The sequence below is a fragment of the Phacochoerus africanus genome, chromosome 12, assembly GCF_016906955.1.
Source record: "Phacochoerus africanus isolate WHEZ1 chromosome 12, ROS_Pafr_v1, whole genome shotgun sequence".
Taxonomy (NCBI): Eukaryota; Metazoa; Chordata; class Mammalia; order Artiodactyla; family Suidae; genus Phacochoerus; species Phacochoerus africanus.
Genome location: NC_062555.1, coordinates 30,326,801 through 30,349,269, shown reverse-complemented (window position 1 = coordinate 30,349,269; position 22,469 = coordinate 30,326,801). Strand labels below are relative to the sequence as shown.

General features: G+C 43.5%; 1 protein-coding gene across 1 annotated transcript in view; it reads left to right on the top strand.

Moving 5' to 3' along the window:
- Positions 1–525: 525 nt before the first annotated feature.
- The window catches only part of KDM5B (lysine demethylase 5B), a 93,036-nt gene continuing 71,092 nt past the window's right edge, over positions 526–22,469 (top strand). Inside the window, exon 1 of the mRNA XM_047755526.1 lies at positions 526–845. Coding sequence (XP_047611482.1) covers positions 657–845 — 189 coding nt within the window. The 5' untranslated portion in view covers positions 526–656. The remainder of the gene's footprint in view (positions 846–22,469) is intronic.

Here is a 22,469-nt window from a genome sequence, read left to right as displayed (position 1 = left end):
TGGACCGAGTACTTGCCTCACAGGGTTGTCGTGTATATTAAAGATTAATCATGGAAGCACATGGCACAGGACCTAGGAGATGAAGTGCTCAGGGTTGTTAGCTTATTAGTCTCCGAACTGTTGTTTCCTCACCTACAGCCTGTTCTCACGTTCAAGCTGTTCCCTCAACCTGGAAAAGCCTCCTCCATCCCCGACAGGCTGCGCCCCTCCGGGGTCTAACCAAGTGTTCAAGTACTTCTACCCGGGCGCCTCCCACGGGGCGGGACCGGGAGGGAAAGAGGGTCCACTCGCCGGCCGGCCTCTCCCCCAGACCAGTAACTTCCCAAGAGAGGAAAGGGACTCTGGCACGTAGTCAATGATCAGTGGATGCCGGCTGGGCTGGATCGCGAGGACGAGCTCGGTCCCCGGAGGCCGCCCCGCCCGACCCGGAGGCGGGCGCTCCGCCGCCGGGTGGGTGAGGTGGGGGTGGGGTGGGGGGTGGGGGTGGGACTCCTTTTCCTCGCCGTGGCGGCGGAGGCGCACGGCGTGGCTGGTGCTGTGCGGCGGCGTCGCTCCGACTCCGAGTCGGAGTCTGAGGAGCCAGATCCGAGTCTGAGGAGGAGGAGAAGGAGGAAGGCCGAGCACCGTCGCCAGGCCGCGTCTGTCGCGCCGCGAGGATGGAGGCCCCCGGCCCGCGCCCCGTGCCGGCCCTCGGTGGCCCCGGCCCGCTGGGCGAGTTCCTGCCGCCGCCTGAGTGCCCGGTCTTCGAGCCCAGCTGGGAGGAGTTCGCCGACCCCTTCGCCTTCATCCACAAGATCCGGCCCATAGCCGAGCAGACCGGGATCTGCAAGGTGCGGCCGCCGCCGGTGAGTCTCGAGCGGGGCTCGCGGCCCGGCGGGCGGCGGGGCCTCGGCGCGGGACGCGGGGGCGGCGGCCGGAGCGGTCGGGCCGGGGTTCGGATCCGGACGGAGAGGCGGTGGGGGCGGCACGGGGGTCGCGGCCGTGAACCTGGAGCCCGCGGGGCGGCGGGCGGCGGACGGCCGGACGCGGAGGTCCTGAGGGTGCGGGGCGGCGGGTGCGGGGCGCCGAGGGGTGCGGGGTGCGCGCCCCGCGAGTTGTCGCGAGGAGGAAAGTTTTCAATATGGCGGCGGAGCCCCTGGTCCTTTGTGTGGAGGCGGTGGCGGCCCGGGAGGCCTCACCTGGCGCCCCACCCTCCAGGCCCGGCCCCCCGCCCCGGTCCGGACCCCCGGCGGGCCCCCCGGGCCGGGGGCGAGGCGGGGCGGCGGCGCTGGGCGGGAGGAGCCGCGGGCCGGGCTGGGCAGACGTGCCGAGGGGGCGTGAGCGTGGGGTCCGGGGGGCTCGCCGACCCCCGCCCGGTCCGGCTGCCGCCCGGAAGGCAGCCCGTGGCGGGCGGTGTCACCCGCGAAGACGGATGCCGCCCGTGTCGCCGCCTGGACCTGAGGCCCCCGCGCAGTCCCCAGCCCGGGTGGGTGTGAGGGTGGGTGTTTCAGAAACGGTCCCCAACGGCTGCAACGTCCGCGGGGCAGCCCGGCCTCCCCCCCTTCCCCCTTCCCCGCCCCCATCCCCCACTCGGAGTTGGCGTTCCGGACCCCCCAAGCTGTGCCCACCTCTCGGACCCGCGGGGGCCGAGGCGGCCTAACGGCGGTTGGACACATCGGGACCGTTGGAAGGAGGTTTTAACTGCCTTCCTGCAGTTTGAGAACCTTCTCCCTACCCCGCCCCCGCGGAGGAAGACCCCCCCCCCCCGCTCCTTTCTTTCCGCGGCTTTGCTCTTTGTAGTGACGTTAGAGTTGCGGGGTTCAGTACGTAACCGCTCTGCTCTGAGATCTGTTTCGAGGGAGATCCCTCAATGAATCTTCCTCGTCCCAACTCCCTTCCCCTCCCCCTAAACTGAAACGCAGACCCCATAACTTGAGCTTTTCTTGGACTAGTTTGAAAATGGAGATTAGATATATGTCTCCGGAAATAACTGGTCAGCTAGTATGGGGCAATGTTGAAAATAGATGCACTTCAAGAAGTGGACAAGGTTGATTGTTGTGGCTCAAGGGAAGTGCATTTCGGTTACGAGTGCAAAGAGGCCTGCAGAAGTTGTACCGGGGGATTGGAGCCAAGGTTTTAGTTCTGCAAGCATAGGTTATGTACATGTAGCAATTGAGCTTTAAGTCGTACGTTAGAAATGGTGACTGTGAATATTTTACATTTGCGTCAGCGGGGTTTTATTCAGACACTAGGCAACCTTAGTGAGTTTTCGGTGGCCCAAATGTGTGCAGTCAGGTTGCTGGGAGTGAGTTGTCGTCCATGTTGGTATTGTGGTGGACTAGGGCTTTATCTACTTTCTTATCCCATGCTTTTGGCAGGGCTCTTTCCCCCCAAATGTAGTGTTGCTCTGGAGAGGTCTGGCTACTCATTTCCTTTCTTGGCTAGGATATTATGGTAAGCATGACGAAATGTGTGATCTTGCTGCCTTTCCCCATTCTGAGTGTCAGAGACATGATGGCCACCATTTTGTATTGAGAGTAGTACATACTACAGCCTGAGGAAGAGTATTAAAGAGGCACAAATAAATAATCCACAAACCTAACCAGTGCCCTGTTTTGGAGACCGCCTTTGTGTGGAGGAGGCTTGCTTCCTCCTTTGTTTAACAAACTCCTTTTCCAATTGGAAAGAGTTTGGCAGTATTTATTGTTGATATAACCACAAAAAGGGAAATCTTTCCAGAAGTTGTAGCTCTTGAAGAAGGGTCTTGTTGGAACAAAGGATTCTTAAGAGATGGAGATGTAAACAGTCTTTGTTTTAGAAACAGTTTTGTTTTAGAAAGCTAACTGAACAAGTGGTTTCATATAGTTGAAATAAAGCAACAAAAAAACTCGATAGGAAATATTTTCAGTGGCAATAGCTATATCATGCCTGTATTTCTAGATGATTTATGACCACTAAGTTTTTGGAATACAAGTGGCTGTATTAAAAATGAGGATTGAGTCTATTGGCATTTTATTTCTTGGAAGTAAGGGAAGGATTTAGGAAGCATTTCTATTTCCTTTTTTCCTTACCTTTGCATCTTTAATTAATGGTAGTTACATAGCCTCAGTTTATAGCTGCTTCCCAGTGATGGTTCTGAACTTGCTACTGAAAACTTTAGGTTTACAGAAATTTCTTTGTGAAGATATGTGATAAAAGGTAATAAATCAGGAAGATGTATTCAAATGCTGAGTTATAAGTTTAAAGAGGGAGGTAAATCTCTTTTCAAGTTACATCAAGTATGTAGGAGAACTAGGTTTGCTTCCTGGGCTTTTTTCTTCTTTTTTAAAATTTACAACTAATCTTCTGGTTTTGGTATCTTTCAAATGCAAATTTTCATATCCTCCTTGATGTACATAGATTTCTTTTAAGGACAAATCGTATTTTCCATATCACTTTGTGGTATTTGGAGATGGTTAATTTTAGGCAAAAAATAGTTGGCTGCTCAGTAAATACTTTTCTTCATCTCCCAAGTTTGATTGGTGTATATTTGATGGCTTTGTTGCCCTCAAAAATAGAATATTTGGCCATAAATAGGCAGATTCCACACATTTCCTCTCTGGTGGTGTCCAGAAGTCAGGGAGTTAAGTCAAATCCCAGATGGCATGGTAGGGACACATTTTTCAACTTTGACTTACAGTCATCATTATTTTGAGCCTTTTTGTCTTTATGCTTTATAGCCAAAGTGTGAAACTTTTAAATGTTTTAGTAGCAGCATCTTTGAGTGAGCCTGTTGGTTCCACCCTTAGGAACATTTCTTTGTATGGTGGAGTTGTTAATGACATGGACCCTACATTCTACCTGTGTTAGGGTTGCTTGACTTTGGCCTAATCTTTTCTGTTGTTTTCCCATTTTCTTTGGTATCAAGCAGTTTTTCTCTAGTTGTGATTCCTTGCCACCTTAAAATAAACCTTTATCATCTGGAGAAAAAGCTTATCAATAGAAACATCCTTAAACCAAGGAACGATTTATAATTACTTTTTTTTTTCTTTTTAGGGCCACACCCATGGCATATGGAAGTTCTCAGGCTAGAGGTCAAATTGGAGCTACAGCTGCCAGCCTACACCACAGCCACTGCAATGTGCGTGCCAGGCCACACCGCAGCTCATGGCAACACCGGATCCCTGACCCACTGAGTGAGGCCAGGGATCGAACCCATATTCTCACAGATACTAACTAGTTGGATTTGTTCCTGCTGTGCCACAATGGGAATTCCTGTAATTACTTTTAAAAGATTACTGCTTGCAGTTCCCACTGCAGTGCCTCAGGTTGCTGTGGAGGCCAGGGTGGCCAGGGTTTTATCCCTGGTCGGGGAACGTCCATATGCTGCAAGTGCAGGGGAAAAAAAACAAAACAAATCCAACACAGTTTTATTGAGATATCATTCATATACTATACAATTTAAAGTGTGAAATTTAGTAGTTTCTAGTATTTTTACGGAGTTTTAAAACCATCACCACAATCAACATTAGGACATTTTCATCACCCCCAAAAGAAACCCTGTACCCAATTGTAACTACTTTTTAAGACAAATACAGGATTATACTGCTCAAAAGAAAAGCTTTTTATTTCTTACTTTGTAGGAGGCTGTGTTAAGTCCTACAGTTTTAGTTTGAACATGTTGCCTTAAAAACAAGCTTCATTTGTTGTAGTCTTTGAATGGGTATTTAGCTAAATTTGACTTTGCCAGTGGTATAAATTGGTCACACTAGGAGCCACAGACATCCGTATAGCTGTAACTCGTAGTGAACTAATGAACAAGTTGATTAGACTCTCAGAATGGAATGTGAGTGAGTTTACACGTTTATGAGGCAGCTAAAGATTCACATCCCCACCACCATTGGAGAAGCTTCCCTTTGTGTGGTTATAGGATTGGTTTTTTAACCCTCCAGTATAAACCTGTTTAAAGAACAAAATGAATACAGAATTGTTTTTGAAAAGTGTTAATAAATGTTCTGAATTAAAGCTCAGGGGTCGAGTTTGTTATTGTTTCATTTTTTTGTCCCTAAGCTACTTAAATGTCTTTCTGATTGATAGATCAGTAGTAAACTTGTTTACTTATTTAATTTAGGAGACAGTAACAAGGTCCAGGATGTTTAGGATACTTTAATGTCGGCAGGTAGAATTCTGCCAGGCAAAAAATATCATTATAAGCTATGTGACTTAAAAAAAAACAAACCTGGTTTATGTGCTGTAAATGGGATCTTTTTGTAGGCTTTTGCAACCTCTCGCTGTTATAACTGGACCACATTAAAGTTTGGCTATAGAAAAGGATAGAGGGAGAGCTCATGCCCCACAATGAAAGTGCTAATTGATTAGGTTCCTGGATTTAGGTTCCATGAAGCCTACATGTGTACCTCTTTGCACAGGCTGTCTATGGATTTAAAAACTGCTAACCTAGAAAGACCTTGCTTTCCTCATTATGCAATCCTTGCATTGAGCTGATGGTGTGATTTTTCCTTTCCAAGAGAATTAGATATTCTCTGGAGATAATGTTGCTATACCTGTTTTAAGTGCAGAAGATCATCGCAGCTTCAAAAAATAAATAAATAAAATTAATTAGGTGGCATACGTGTTGACAACCGAAGGGCTGGTTCTACTTTCCTTCTGAAATTTCTAAGTTTGGGTCCCTTGAAGAGGAGTCACTGGGAGCACAGGGATGAGTCCCTGCTCCCTGGGGGGTGAGTGGGTCCGTGGAGTGATACTTTGCAAGCCATATCACTGGGCCACTCTCATTTACTTTAGATCACTTAAAGTTTGAGAAACTAATAACTGGATTTTAAAATGAATTGTGAGAAACTTGTTTTAGGTAAAAGAGTTGTGTGCAGCTTAACAAGTCATGGAGTCATCCCATCTGTTGATCTATTTTATTTTATTTTTTGATCATTAAAATTTTTTTTCTGGGCTATGGACCAGTTGCCTCGTCAGTACTTGTTAACTGCTGTGTTCTAGCCACAGGATTAAAGAGCAAAGTGAGATATTACCTTTGACTACCTCAGAAAATTCTAAAAATGAGTCTTTTTCTGTCATTGACTATCAGATGAATCCTATGGTGATTGTGCTTTCCCAACCCCCAAGTTTATGACGACTAATGAAGAGAAGCCACCTCTAGGACAATTAGACATTTCAGTTCCAAAATGAAAGGATGTTTGGAACATAGATGTGGCATTTGACTAAATGCATTCTCGTCCTTATTTTTTAATATTCAGATTTTTAATCTATTCCATTTCTCTTAAAACACCACTGCCATACATCTCTAGACAGCCTGGAGTCATCCCATCTGTTGATCTATTTTATTTTATTTTTTGATCATTTAAATTTTCTTTCTGGGCTATGGACCAGTTGCCTCATTCTGCTCTCTAGGATTTAAAGGAAAATTTTTATTATGAAAATAATTCAAGCATACACAAAAGCAGAGAGGAAATATAGCCTCTTTACCTATTTTCCTGGGTGTAAGTGAGAGTAGCAGCATTGAAGTTGAGAGTGAACTAGTGACCTCAGTTGTAGAGAACAGCTTGGTTTAGCTTTTGTCTTATTCAGTGTTAGTGAGATTTGGGCAATTAGGAGCGAGGTTTCTTGCCTTTGGTGAAAGATGGTCACTTTGCCTGATCAGAATGGGGATTGTATTTCTCAGTTTTTTTTCAGTGGCTTTGTTGCTTTGTTATTCATTTGTTGGAACCTGTGCAGAAACCTGACCACCTTCAGGCCAAGCTCCTGGACACAGAGGTGTGGGGTGGTAGATGTTGCCATGTCATTCCTTTCCTGCCTGACAGACTTCACCTCAGCAGACCTAGCTGGGAGTCAGTTGGAATGAAGTCCCTTCTGGAAAAGGAGTTTGAAGGAATTGAGAGTCAAAGCATCTGATGAGTTGCTGGTCAGAATGTTATTAGGTTCACTTTTCTGTAAAGATGGTAGTTTGATTTCCAGCCTCCATGATGCAGTTTCTGTTTCAGCAGAATTGCTAATTAACATTTGAGTGGCATCAAATGTTCAAAAGGAGCAATTTAAAAGTCAGGCTATTGAAAAATATTTCCTGTCAATACCTCCTTAAAATCCAAGAGCTCTCCTCCCCAAAATAATAACTTAGTTTTTCAGAACTGCGTTAAACATCACTGCACAGAAGATCGCATAACAAATGGCCGTTTTGAACTTGATTCCATTTCACTTGGGAATCTGTTATCTTACAGCACATGTGAAATTTAAGAACTATTTTGTGGGGATAAAAATAATCTTCATCAAGGGATGTGTATGTGGATTTTTATTTTTTCTATTATGTAAAAGGAGTCTGTATTTCTAGAGTTTTAAAAATAAGTGAGCAGAATCTTGAATCTAGCTCCATCATGACCTTGGACAAAGTCATTTTTTCCCCATATATGTCTTCACATCTGCTATAAGGAGATCTGACACTGACCTAGGGCTGTTATCCAGATTAACTAATTGATGGATTGCAAGGAGCTTAAATCCCAAAGGTTTATTTGCTCACTGCTAAGAAGGGTCTGGGGACAGATTTAGAGAAACAAGGGTTAGTGCCAAATACATATCTCTCATTTTCCCCTACAGAGAAGGGATTCCTAAAAGTGAAACTTGAAAAGTCAAAGGTCTAGCACCAAAACTAGAATATACGGGAGTTCCTGTCATGGCTCAGCGGGAACAAACCCAACTAGTATCCCTGAGGATGCGGATTTGATCTGTGGCCTCACTCAGTGGGTTAAGGATCCAGCGTTGCCATGAGCTGTGGTGTAGGTTATAGACGTGGTGAGGATCCCACGTTGCTGTGGCTCTGTGTAGCCTGGCAGCTGCAGCTCTAATTTGACCCCTCACCTGGGAACTTCCATATGTTGCAGGTATGGCCCTAAAAAAGCAAGCAAACGAACAAACACCCCTCTCCCCCAGAGTATATGGAGTGTCATTCTTCTTCTGTTGGTTTCTATATCTGGATGAATAAATTTGGGGGGGAGTTAAAGCTGTTAAAAATTATTTCAGAATATATGTTACATGTAATGAGTGTATACAGGCAGGAGTTTGTATTTGGTGAGCTTTGTGTTAGGAAGTGTTTTTTTGTTTGTTTGTTTGTTTTTGTCTTTTAGGGCCACACCTGCAGCATATGGAGGTTCCCTGGGGAGGGGTCTAATTGGAGGTACAGCTGCTGGCCTACTCCAGAGCCACAGCAATGCCAGATCCGAGCCGAATCTTCGACCTACACCACAGCTCACGGCAACCCTGGATCCTTAACCCACTGAACAAGGCCGGGGATGAAACCCACAACCTCGTGGTTCCTAGTCGGATTGTTTCCATTGCACCACAGCGGTAACTCCTAGGAAGTGTTTAAAATTATGTTTATTTCCCCTGGTGTGGGATGGCTGTGACACTGTGGAAGCCTGCAAATGGAGAGCATTATAGTTTACCTAACATAATTTAAATAATCCCAATTCTTGCCTGACAGGAGGGTTAGTAGATTGAGTCTTTAATAAATTACTTGTAAAATGAGGAGAATAGTAGAAAAGGTGGCAGGGAAAATGCTTCTATTGATCCTCAGGCCAGAGCCTAGTTGTATTTTATTAACAAGTAGCCAAAATTAAAAAATAAAAAAAAGGTAATCAGAACTCCTATAATCATACAAATCCCCCCACCCTTTTCTTTGTTCAAATATAGATCTGTTATAGGACTTAATAACATTGCTTCTTAGGGGGAGCCATATATATTGTGTTTCTACAGGTGTGGCTTTTTTTTTTTTTTTGTCTTGAATCAAGTAATTCACTGAGCACTGCTTTTTAGGTGTGTTAAAACACTGTCCAGGAGTTTCTCCTGTGGCACAGCTGGTTGAGGATCTGGCGTTGTCTCTGCTGCAGCTCCTGTCACTGCTGAGGCACTGCTTCATTCCCCTGCCTGTTGTAGTGGGTTAAGGATCTGGCATTGCCAAAGCTGTGGCTTAGGTTGCTGCTGCAGCTCAGAGTTGATTCCTGGTCTGGGGGCTTCCATATGCTGGCCAAAAAAAAAAAAAAAAAAAATCAAGTGGCATATTATACAAAGTTTTAGTATCTTTTTGGTTTTGTTTTTTGCTTTATAGGGCCACACCTGCAGCACATGGAAGTTGCCAGGCTGGGGGTCGAATCAGAGCTACAGTTGCTGGGCTACACCACAGTCACAGCAACTCGGGATCCGAGCTGCGTTTGTGACCTATACCGCAGCTCATGGCAACGCTGAATCCTTAACCCACGGAGCGAAGCCTGGAATCAAACCTGCATCCTCATGGATACTAGTCAGGCTTGTTACCATGCTGAGCTGCAAGGGGAACTTCCCCAAGTTTTGGAATCTTTAAATGTTGAGTATTTTGGCTTGTAGCTAGGCTGAGTTGTCTTTTCCTAGCTTGTTCCTTATGTAGCTCTAGGCAGATTTTTGTGCATTCCTCTATTAATTCTTGCCACCTCATAGCTTGACCAAATTGTAGTGTTGGAGAACTAAGTTCAAACCTGAGTGTGTTTTCAGCACTTGGCAGGAGCTTTTATTCAGCATGTGTTCCTATGAGGCATAGATACCTGAACATAACTGTCTACTCTACTCTCTAACTATAGAGACAAAGAACAAATCCCTATCAAAACCACTTAATTACTAGGTCTTTAAGGCAAGATCCTCCCAATCTTCTGGGGGATTGTACCAACTGGTGATACTTAAACCAGATGAGAATGTCTCATCCTTGCCAGGCTTAACTTGGATGGAGCGAGCAAGGATCTCTTAGGATTTGTACTCTGGTATCTTTATTTGTGGGAGGGGGGTGAGGGCATGGAGATGAATGAGGTCCATAAATAATTTTTGGAATATAATCTCCATTTTGTAAAATTCCAAGTATCCCAAGCCTTTTCTTCTCCTGGACAGGCTCTTATCCAATGTTATGATGCATTTTGGACAAATCAAGAATAGCCACCAGATTTTCCAGTGGAAGGCTGGCTTCAGGGATTTGTATAGGGTGTGGGTTTGGGTTTTGAAAAAATTGTACTTGGTGGCAGCCTGTTCTTCTGGGATCCTCTCTACAACCACTCTCCCGCCACTGCTAACCTTGTGGCCTTTTTCCATCTTTAGTATGCAAAATATTATCTTTGAAGTTATGTAGTAGATAATTGCTCATCAAGGTTTTTTTGAGGGGGGGGTTTAAAATTTGATTTAGGATCCAAGGTGTAATTTGTTTTTTCAGAGCTTGGTATTCACTAACTAGGAAGTGAAAACTTGCAGAGAATAGGGATTTCATGGAAAGATCGAGGAACAGGAATCCAAACATGTGGCTTCTGGTATGTGTTCCATTATTTATATGCTATCCTTGAGCTTCCTTGAGCCTTGAGAGTCATGACTGTTTTCAGAGTTTTATTCCATTAACCTGCCTTATAAAATGAGGATAATTCTTGACCCTGCTTTACATGATGAGGCCTAAAGAGGTAAGTAGACTTGCTCAAAGTTGCGTAATTACTAAGTGAAGGGGCCTGATTTGAGCCCACACGGTACACAGTTCGTTCTCTTAACCATTGTTTATATTGCCTCTTATATATCCACATATGATTGGGGTTAAATTATGAATCTTAATGTTCTTTTTGGCTGCAGCATGTGGAAGTTCCCAGGCCAGGGATCGAACCTGCACCACAGCTATAACCAGAGCCATAGCATTGACAACACCAGATCCTTAACCCACTGAGCCAATAGGGAACTACTGAATCTTATTAATTTTTTTTTTTTTTTGGCTGCATTTCGCAGCATGTGAAAGTTCCTCGGCCAGGGATTAAATCTGAGTTACAACTGTGACCTGTGCTGCAGCTGCAGCAATGCTGGATCTTTTAACCCACTTTGCCAGGCCAGGGATCAAATCTGCAGAAACAATGTCAGATCCTTAATCCACTGTACCACAATGGAAACTCCTTTAAAAAAAAAAAAATTTGAGGTACAATTGATTTACTGTTGTGTTTCAGGTGTATGGCAAAGTAGTTCAATTATATATATATTTTCAGTTAATTTTCCATTATAAGTATTTGTATAATTTTCCATTATATAAGGTATTGAATATTGTTCCCTTTGTGACACAGTAAATCCTTGGGGGGTTTTTTGTTTTTGATTTCGGCTGTGCCCACGGCATGCTAAAGTTCCCAGGCCAGGAATTGAACCCTTGCCACAGTAGGGACCCAAGCCACATCAGTGGCAGTGCCGGATCCCTAACCAGCTGAGCTACCAGGGAACTCTCTGTTGACCCATACTCTTTAATTTATCCCTCCCCCACAATCCCTTCCTCCCTTGGTAAACATAAATTTGTTTTCTATGTCTGTGAGTCTGTTTTGTTATATAGATTAGTTTGTATTTTTTTTTTTAGATTCCACATGTAAATGATATAATATTTGTGTCTGTCTGACTTAATTCACTTAGTGTGATATTCTCTAGGTCTGTCCACATTGCTGCAGGTGGCAGTATTTCATTCTTTTTTATGGCTAATTTAATTTTATATTCTACATATTAAACTAGTCATTTGTTGATGGGCACTTGGGTTGCTTCCATATCTTGGCTACAGTAAATAGTGCTACATTGGGGTTCATGTATCTTTTAGAGTTATGGTTTTCATCTTTTCCAGATATATGCCTAGGAATGGGATTGGTAGATCATATGGTAGTTCCGTTTTTTTTTTGTTTGTTTGTTTGTTTGTTTTTAATGTCTTTTCTAGGGCCACACCCGCAGCATATGGAGGTTCCCAGGCTAGGGGTCTAATCGGAGGTGTAGCCTCCGGCCTACGACACAGCCACAGCACCGTAAAATCTGAGCCACGTCTGTGACCTACACCACAGCTCACGGCAATGCCAGATCCTCAACCCACTGAACGAGGCCAGGGGTTGAACCTTCAACCTCATGGTTCCTAGTCAGATTCATTAACCACTGAGCCACGATGGGAACTCCTGGTAGTTCTGTTTTTATAGTTTCCTCTAAGGAACCTCTACACTGTTCTCTGCAGTGGTTGCACCAATTTACATTCCCACAAACAATGCAGGAGAGGGTTCCCTTTTCTCCACACCCTCAGTCTTATTCTTTTTGCTTACACTTTCTACTCTGGTAGGCTACTCTTTTTAACAGTAGGTTCAGCAAAAAAACATTTTTGTTAACTTATTTCTTGTAACTAAGATGAACAGTCAGTATAGATAAGGGAGCTGTGTTGCAAAGTTAAGTGACTTGTCTAAGGTGACACAGCTTCTAAAGGTCAGATTGGGGAATTCCAAACTGGCTTATTACTTCCAAGTTCAGTGTTCTTCCCTCTTAATACGTAGTGGCCAGTGGCGGCTTTCACAGATCCCAGAAATTAGCTGGGCTTTTTGGGAAGGAGAGCGTGATCTTCCTTTGCTTCCTCTGGCCATCCTGGTGCACTGCAGGGAAGTCAGAAATAGAAGGCTGCACATAGATGATACCAAAGTACAAATATCAGTTTTTTGTCTGTTATAATTGTCTATAACTTTTTTTTGTCTTTTGTCCTTTTAGGGTAGCACCCACAGCATATGGAGGTTCCCAGGCTAGGGGTCGACTCAGCAATAGCCGCTGGCCTAGGCCACAGCAGCGCCAGATCCTTAACCCACTGAGTGAGGCCAGGGATCGAAACTGCAACCTTATGGTTCCTAGTTGGATTCGTTTCCACTGCGCCACGACGGGAACTCCTGTCTATAAAGTTTTCAATAAAAATTAAATGAATGTATGAACTGTATGCCCTTATTTTTAAATTTATCAATGTATATAAGCTTAGCCATTCCATGTACTATTGACTGGTTGGCTCACTGTGTCAAAACCCTGACCACTCAGTGACCACTCAGCTTTATCTTTTAAATTCACTTATTTTTCCTCTTTCAGGTTCTTTCCCCACATAGATTATTACAGAATATTGGGTAGAGTTCCCTGCGCTGCACAGCAGGTCCCTGTTGGCCAGTCATTCCATATACCTAAGTGTTCATATGCCAAGCCCAAACCCCTAGTCCACCCCTCCATCCCCTACCTGTCCCCTTAGATAACCATTCATTTCAAAAATCTGAGTCTGTTTCTATTTGCTAAGCCACATATAAGTGATACCATGTTTGCTTTTCACTGTCTGACTTCACTTAGTATAATAATCTCTAGGTCCATCCATGTTGCTGGTAAATGGCATTATTTCATTCATTTTATGGCTGAGTAATATTCCATTGTATATCCATATCTCATCTTCTTTATCCATTCATCTGTCCATGGACATTTAGGTTGCTTCCAAGTCTTGCCTATTGTAAATTGTGCTGCAGTGAACATTGGGATGCATGTATCTTTTTGAGTCATGGTTTTCTCTGGATATATGCCCAGGAGTGGCATTGTTGGATCATGTGGTAGTTCTATTTTCAGATTTTTGAGGAACCTCCATAGTATTTTCCATAGTGGCTGAACCAGTTTACATTACCACCAACAATGTAAGAGGGTTCTCTTTTCTCCACACCCTCTTCAGCATTTATTGTTTGTACACTTTTTTTTTTATTCTCTCTTTTTTTTTTAGGGCCACACCCTAAGCATATAGAAGTTCCCAGGTCAGAGGTTGAATCAGAGCTACAGCTGCCAGCTTACCCCATAGCCACAGTGATGCCAGATCTGAGCCATGTCTGCAGTCTACACCACAGCTCATGGCAACATTGGATCCTTAACCCACTGAGCAAGGCCAGGGATGGAACCTGCATCCTCATGGATACTAGTCAGGTTCGTTAACCGCTGAGCTATGACGGGAACTCCTATTTGTACACTTCTTGATGATGGCCATCCTGGCTGGTGTAAGGTGGTATCTCTCAAGTATTTTTTTTTCTTTTTTGCTTTTTAGGGCTGCACTTGCAGCAGATGGAAATTCCCAGGCTCTAGGGGTTGAAACGATCTGCAGCTGCCAGCCTGTGCCACAGCCACAGCAACGTGGGATCCTTGCCACATCTGCAACCTACACCACAGCTCATGGCAATGCCAGATCCTTAACCCACTGAGAGAGGCCTGGGATCAAACCCACATCCTTATGGATACTAAGCGGGTTCATAGCTTGCTGATCCACAATGGGTACTTCTTCATTGTAGTTTTGATTTGTATTTCTCTAGTAATTAGTAATGTTCAGCATCTATTCATGTGTTGTTTTATTTGTTTGTTGGGTTTTGGGTTTTTTTTTTTTGTCTTTTTACGGTTGCACCCTCAGTATATGGAGGTTCCCAGGCTAGGGGTCCAGTCGTAGCTGTAGCCACCGGCCTACACCACAGCTTACAGCAGCGCCAGATCCTTAACTCACTCAGCGAGGCCAGGGAGCAAACCTGCGTCCTCATGGATGCTAGTTGGGTTTTCTTACCACTGAGCCATGACGTGAACTCCTGTTTCTTTGTTTTCTGCTATCTGTATGTTTTTGGAGAAATGCCTGTTTAGCTCTTCTGCCCATTTTTTGATTGGGTTGTTTGTTTTTTGGTATTGAGCTGCAGGAGGTATTTGTATATTTTGAAGATTAATCCATTGTCAAGTTACTTCATCTGCAGATATTTTCTCTCATTCTGTGGGTTGGCTTTTCATTTTGTTTATGGTTTCCTTTGCTATGCAAGCTTTAATTGGAAGAGTTGAAAGAAGCTCCTCTCCACTCAAAAGCTCAGCTAGGTTTGAGGACCACTGGTTTAGATAATTCCTGATAAGGTTTAGGTAGCTGTTAATATAAAGAGTTTTTCTACCTCCTGACTTTGATTTAATAAAAATTCTCTGCTTTACTGCAGAAAACTGGGAGATTCTTTTTGTCAGCCTTGGTGAATGAAGAGATGAATCGGGTCCTTTTGGGGGTTGGTTATGCATTCAGTTCAGTACATTAATTGATACATAAGTAAGTACTAGAAATTGTAAGGTTCTGCAATTAACATTGACTTAAAGGAACGAACGCATAGTCTACTGGTGAGAAAGATCTGCAACTAGATTATATAGTATGATGTGTGCAAATAGTGGAAATTGCATGTAGAATGGTTGAAGATGCTAGGGTTGGATTTGGGTGGAGTCTGGGGAGAGGAGGCTGCCAGGGGTGTCTGGGAAGGCTTTGGGTTAGGGCAGGGCTAGGGAGGAGGTAGAAGTATAGAATGAGAATGAGGATCATACCACCCCCAGAAATGGCAACTAAAGGTCTAGTCGGAAGCTGCAGGAAATGCGCTGGGAAGCCAAGGAGAGAAAAGAACAAATTTGTTGAGTATGCTTCAGACTTAGATGACTTCTTGGTGATGATTTTCTTAAGTCTCAACTCTAGACACAGCTATAAAATCCTCTATTTAAAATCTAATAAAGTAGATAATAAAAAGAGTTTTTATTATATGTGTCTCATTGATACCAGGCTGCCATTCAAATGAGGGCCAGTTTTAGGCTACAACTTCCTCATATTTTAGGTTAAAGTGGATTTTATCTTTGACATCAAATTGAGTATTAAATGTGGCAGTAAATATGAAAGAAATAAGATAGCGCTATCTACAACGACACTGAGATAAAAGATAAATTTAAGATTTTTAGACATAAGACTTATTTATATCTACCATCCTCAATTGAACTTGCCTGTATATTAGTCCATCCCTCCTTGTCTCTTTCTCACAGGACATCTATTCTGGCCTTGAAGCATGGTCAGAATTAAAGAATATTGAACCAGACTAGCAGGTTGCTCTTGTGTAAATATTAGATAGTTGGCAGTGGGATAAACAACAGCTTCCTAGCAAATCCAGTTCATATTCATGCTTTTACTTCATATTAGGTCTTTCAGGGATCATACATGTTTTTTTTTTTTTTTTTTTTTTGTCTTTTTGCTATTTCCCTGGGCTGCTTCCGCGGCATGTGGAGGTTCCCAGGCTAGGGGTCTAATTGGAGCTGTAGCCACCGGCCTATGCCAGAGCCACAGCAACGCAGGATCTGAGCCTCGTTTGCAACCTACACCACAGCTCACGGCAACGCCGGATCGTCAAGCCACTGAGCAAGGCCAGGGACCGAACCCGCAACCTCATGGTTCCTAGTCGGATTCATTAACCACTGCGCCACGACGGAAACTCCCATACATGTTCTAAAGTCATTTCTACTTTCATTTCTAGACTTACAGTTAATATATCTTTTTTTTTTTTTTTAATTCTTTTTGTCTTTTTGCCTTTTCTAGGGCCGCTTCCCGTGGCATATGGAGGTTCCCAGGTGAGGGGTCGAATCGGAACTGTAACCACCGGCCTACGCCACAGCCACGTCTGCGTAGATCCAAGCTGCGTCTGCGACCTACACCACAGCTCATGGCAATGCCGGTTCCTTAACCCACTGAGCAAGGCCAGGGATTGAACCTGCAACCTCGTGGTTCCTAGTCGGATTCGTTAACCACTGCGCCACAATGGGAACTCCTAGACTTAATGTATCTTAATTGCAGCAGGGCTGAAGAGCTGTTAAATACTTGGTTTTAGTGAAATGTATGGCTTAGTATTTATATTTCTTTCTTTCTTTATTTTTATTTTTATTTTTTGCTTTACCCACAGCATGTGGAAGTTCCCAGTCCAGGGATCAAACCCGAGCCACAGTTGCAACGGGAGGAGTCACAGCTGTGGCAATGCCAGATCCTTAACCCATTGTGCCACAAGAGAATTTCCTACATTTCTTTTAGCGCAGCTGCAAATGTGTCTTCAGGTGGAACATCAAGCAAAACAAAGATTTTGTAATCCTTCAGTATCTTTTCTGGGGCTCAGGCTGATTTTTAATGTCATCACCCCGTCCCTTTCATGACCCTGATTTCAATCTCCAGGAGCGACCACATTGTAAAGTACTAAAGGCAGAGCATGTGTTTACAGATGTATTGAGGCCTTAAAGTTAGGGCGTGGGATGTTTAACTTCCCTGCCGTTTTGGGTGTTGCTGAGTGAAGGTTGAGGGGGCAGAGTCCAACCTTGTTCCTAAACCCCTTCCCCTGATGAATCTTTTTTTTTTTTTGGCTATTTCTTGGGCCGCTCCCACGGCATATGGAGGTTCCCAGGCTAGGGGTCGAATCGGAGCTGCAGCCACCAGCCTACGCCAGAGCCACAGCAACGCAGGATCCGAGCCGCGTCTGCAACCTACACCACAGCTCATGGCAACGCCGGGTCGTTAACCCACTGAGCAAGGCCAGGGACGGAACCCGCAACCTCATGGTTCCTAGTCGGATTCGTTAACCACTGCGCCACGACGGGAACGCCTGATGAATCATTTTAGAACGTTTCTGAACTATGTATTCTGTTCTTAACTTTGGCAGTCTCAGTTTTCCGCCAGAAGTTGTCTTTTCCTCCTTGGGATCCTAAATATGAAAGAAAACACAATCAGAACTACTTATTAAGTAAATTCCCTGGGGGAAACACTGTGGAAGTATAGCTACTTGATCCATAATCTGGCTTAGTGTGGGCATATTGAAATAACATTTGCACTAGTTATAATTGGTATGGAAGAGAAGGATCTGAAGATTCTTCTTCGTTCATTTAGTGACCATAAAATGTCAGAAATGACCTGAAATAAATAATGCTTTCCTGTTAACTTTTTATGATTGACCATCATGTCGTCAGCCCATTTAAATGGAAGATGATTTGTTCTAGGGATTTAGCTTCCTTAGGATCCTTCTTGGTGAATTTTAAAAGGATGCTTCCATTATAAGTCTGGTAAGACTTTTGAGATACACTGGAAATCTGTATGAATCACTCCAGTAATTTTGATATGTGTGATATAGTTATTCTCTGACTCTTAGTGTTTATAAATCAGATGGTACTTAGCTTGTTTTCTATAGAGAGGTCTGGAAGGAAACTATTTCTTTGAGGTTTGGGAAGAAATATCAATGGGAGGACCATTTTGTATTTTCATATAAATTTAAGTCATTTAGAGGCCCCGTAAACACAGATGATTATTTCCAAGCTTTATTAAAAGTGGTGAAAAAGGAACTTACTGAAACTAATGCTTAATAAATAAATACCATGGCATGTCTCTCTCTCTCTTTTTTTTTTGGCTGTGCCTGCACGTGGACATTCCCAGGCCAAGGATCAAACGCATGCCACAGCAGTGACAGCACAGGATCCTTAACCTTCTGAGCCACTGTCTGAGTCCTGCATATCTCTTTTTTACTGATATATTTTCATTTACTAGTAGATGGTCCATAAAAACAATGTTTTGCCTTCCTGATTATTTAATATTCAGAAATTAAAATATTCTTTTAGGCATTCCCATCATGGTGCAGTGGTTAACAAATCCAACTAGGAACCATGAGGTTCCGGGTTTGATCCCTGGCTTTGCTCAGTGGGTTAAGAATCCCGTGCTGCCGTGAGCTGTGGTGTAGGTTGCAGATGTTGCTATGGATCTGACGTAGGCTGGCGGCTACAGCTCTGATTAGACCCCTAACCTGGGAACCTCCATATGCTGCGGGAGCAGCCCTAGAAAAGCACCCCCCCCCAAAAAAATCCTTTAAACAAGAAGATATGTGGAACTGAAAATTGGCTTATACAAGGCTCTAACCATAGGAGTTAACAATTAAAACAAAAGTTTTTATCCCTTGGTACTTATTACCTTAGTACAGCTATTAAAAGTCTACGTACGTTTTCAAATAATTGCTTTGGTATCTTTAGGATTTTATTTATTTATTTATCTTTATCATTATTATTATTTTTGCTTCATCTCCAGCATGTACAAATTTCCAGGCCAGAGCTTGAACCCATGTCACAGCAGTGACTGAGCCACTGCAGTGACAACACTGGTCCTTAAACTGTTGAACCACAAGAGAACTTCAAAGGGGCTACTTTTTTTTTTTTTTTTCTTCATTGCTGTACCAGCAGCATATAGAAGTTCCTAGGCTAGGGATTGAATCCAAACCACAGCAGTGGTTTCTTTAACCTCCTGCACCAGGCCAGGATTGAACCTGTACTTTTGCAACGACTTGAGTTGCTGCAGTTAGATTCCTTAACCCACTGCACTGTGGTGGGAACTCCCGAAGGGGCTACTTTTAAAATCTGTGTGGACAGAGTTCTTTGGAGGAGTAGATGAGATGAGGTATCCTGTAGAAGATCTGTTTTAGTCAGTTTTCCAAAGGTTTGGACTGAGAACCTTTTTATAGCAGGTCCAGGTCCTCTTTTTAACTAATGTTTGTGACCAGCTTTTCTCCATCTACTTTAACCAAAACAACATGTACTACAACTGATTGACAGCAGAATATAGGAAAATCCAGCTTCTTTCTTTCAAGCCAGAGATGAAGTGAGATTTGCAGAATAAAACTTTTCACAAGTTCTGTGCTTATTATTAAATGAGTTTTCTCTTTCCTCTCCTCTCCTCTCCTCTCCTCTCCTCTCCTCTCCTCTCCTCTCCTCCCCTCCCCTCCCCTCCCCTCCCCTCCCCTCCCCTCCCCTCTCCGCTTTTTAGGGCCAAACCCGTGACATATGGAAGTTCCCAGACTAAGGGTCAAATCAGAGCTGCAACTGCTGGCCTACACCACAGCTCACGGCAATGCTGGATCCTTAACCCACTGAGCGAGGCCAGGGATCAAACCCGCAACCTCATGGTTCCTAGTCGGATTTGTTTCCACTGTGCCACAACAGGAACTCCCAAATGATTTTTTTTTTTTTTTTTAAAGATCACACCAGCCACATGGGGAAGTTCTGGGTCCAGGGATTGAGTCCAAGCCATAGCTTTGACCTGTGTGCAGATCCTTTAACCCACTGCACCGAGCCAGGGATTGAAAATGCTCCTCTTCACTGACCCAAGCCACTTCCCTCAGGTCCTTAACCCACTGTGCCACAATGGGAACTCCAAAAACTGTTTTAGATTTACAGAAAAATTGAGAATATAGTCGCATTCCTATATACCTCCTCACCTAGTTTCCCACTGTATTAACATCCTACATTATTAGTACGACACATTTGTTATAATTAATGAGTCAGTATTGTTAACACAGGTCCATGAACTGATACACAGATGAGCTTAGGTTTTACCTAATGTCTCTCTCTTCTTTCTAAGATCTCATATAGGATACCTCATTGCATTTAGTTGTCATGTCTCTTCAGGCTTGTCTTAGTTGTGACAGTTGCTCAGATTTCTTGTTTTTGATGACCTTGACAGTTTTGAGGAGGACTGACTGAGTCCTATATATGGGCAGTGTTTTGTTTTTAACGTCTTTACTGTTGGCTGTGGAAAGATTTAAATAAAGCTGTAGGAGTGTTTGTGTCACCTTAACTGAGGTAAACCCTGTGCTACAATATGAACCTCGATCGATACAGTTGCCCACAACTAAATAAGGAGCACAATGTGGTTTTACTAAAATAGTGTTTTCTTTGTTTCCAAATTGTTGTCACTAAGTTTTCTTCGTTGGCAACAGTTTTAGCTCTGAGAGTGTTTTGTTTCCTTCTGCTTTTTAGGGCTGTGGCCAGGAGGGCACATGGAGGTTTCCAGGCTAGGGGTCCAATCAGAGTTGTAGCCGATGGCTTACGCCACAGCCACAGCAACTTGGGATCCGAGCCGCATCTCTGAACTACACCATAGCTCATGGCAATGCTGGCCAGATCCTTAATCCACTGAGCAAAGCCAGGGATTGAACCTGCAAACTCGTGGTTTGCTTCACCATGACAGAAACTCCAGAGATTTTTTGATTTTCATGTTTTTTAATCTTGAGTATTATAGAGACATTAAAAATTAATTTCCCTAATTCAAATTTTTACTTATTCAGTAATGTTTATTGAACATCCATAGCACTGTTCTCTGAAGGTAGTTTTCACTTTAAATTCTTCCTTAATAACCATTTGTACACTTATTTATAGAGCCAGAACATGCTATCATGCTGAAAAGACAGTCTCAGACTCCTGTGATCACTGTGATCATGTTGATATTTTTTTCTGTAACTGCGGTATGTAGTTGACCCTTCAATACACAAAATAGGGACCATTGAATGAAGCCGAAACAAGCTTCCTAGAAGGTTAAGGATGGGTTGTTTTTGTTTGGTTTTTGTTTGGTTTTTGTTTTTTTAAGGCCATACCCGAGGCATATGGAGGTTCCCAGGCTAGGGGTCCAGTCAGAGTTGGCCTATGCCAAAGCCACAGCAACTTGGGATCCAAGCCGCGTCTGCGACCTACACCGACAGCTCACGGCAATGCCAGATCCCTAACCCACTGAGCAAGGCCAGGGATCAAACCTGCAACCTCATGTTCCTAGTCAGATTTGTTAACCACTGAGCCATGACGGGAACACCTAATAATAAAATTTTAATGTATCAATACCATGAAATACTAGATGTTCACAATATAGTAATAGAAGGCAATACAATATTTTAGTCTGAGATTATGAAGATAAGTATTTTAGAAAAAATACTGGGAAGATGTATACCAAACTATAGAAAGTTTTTTTTTTTTTCTGAAATTCCGGCTGATTTTTTCTTTATATGTTTTTTCCTGGAATTTCAGTGATAAGCATTACTTTGGCATTAGGAAAAAGAGTCTTCCTTTTTTTTGGCCATGCTCGCAGCATGTGGAAGTTCTCCAGGCCAGGGATCTAACCTTTGCCACAGCAGCAACCCAGACTGCCACAGGGACAATGCCAGATCTGTAACCTGCTGTGCCACAGGAGAACTCCTGGAAAAGAGTATTTTTTTTTTTAATTTTTACTTTTTTGTCTTTCTGCCTTTTCTAGGGCCGTTCCTGCAGAATATGGAGGTTCCCAGGCTAGGGGTCTAATCGGAGCTATAGCCACTAGCCTATGACAGAGCTACAGCAGCGTGGGATCTGAGCCGCATCTGCGACCTACACCACATCTCATGGCAACGCTGGATCCTTAACCCACTGAGTGAGGCCAAGGATCGAACCTGCAACCTCATGGTTCCTAGTTGGATTCATTAACCACTGAGCCACGACAGGAACTCTGGAAAAGAGTACTTGAAACCTACTCTATTGCTTAACCTTTGTCCCCACAAGAGAATATGCTGTCAGGAAGTTTTATATAGTGTGTAGGAAATGGCATAGTTAATGTAAAATACTGGGAGTTCTCCTGTGGTGCAGTGGTTGAGTACCTGGTTTAAGGATCTGGCATTGCCACGGAGTGTCAGGATTGCTGCTATGGTGCTGGTTTGATCCTTGGCCCTGGAAACATCTACATGCCATGGGCGCAGCCCCACCCAAAAAAGCGAGGTGCATATGTCTCAATGCTGCAAAAATAGTAGAGCAAAAAAAAAAAAAAGAGTAATGGGCTTTGGATAGTACATATTAATTTATGAATTCCATTTTATACAAATGTATAACGAAGATTAGAGAAGCGAAACCATTGTGTTAAACATAACCAATCAAAAAATAAAAAGAAGGTTGCATTAGGTTTCCTGGATAAAAGTTTGCAACATGAACATTTCCTAATTGTTTATATTTTTTGACCATTTACTTTATAAGTGCTAGGGACCTGTCTGAAGGCTTTGCCTGTATTGTTTTATTTAAGCCTCACGGTT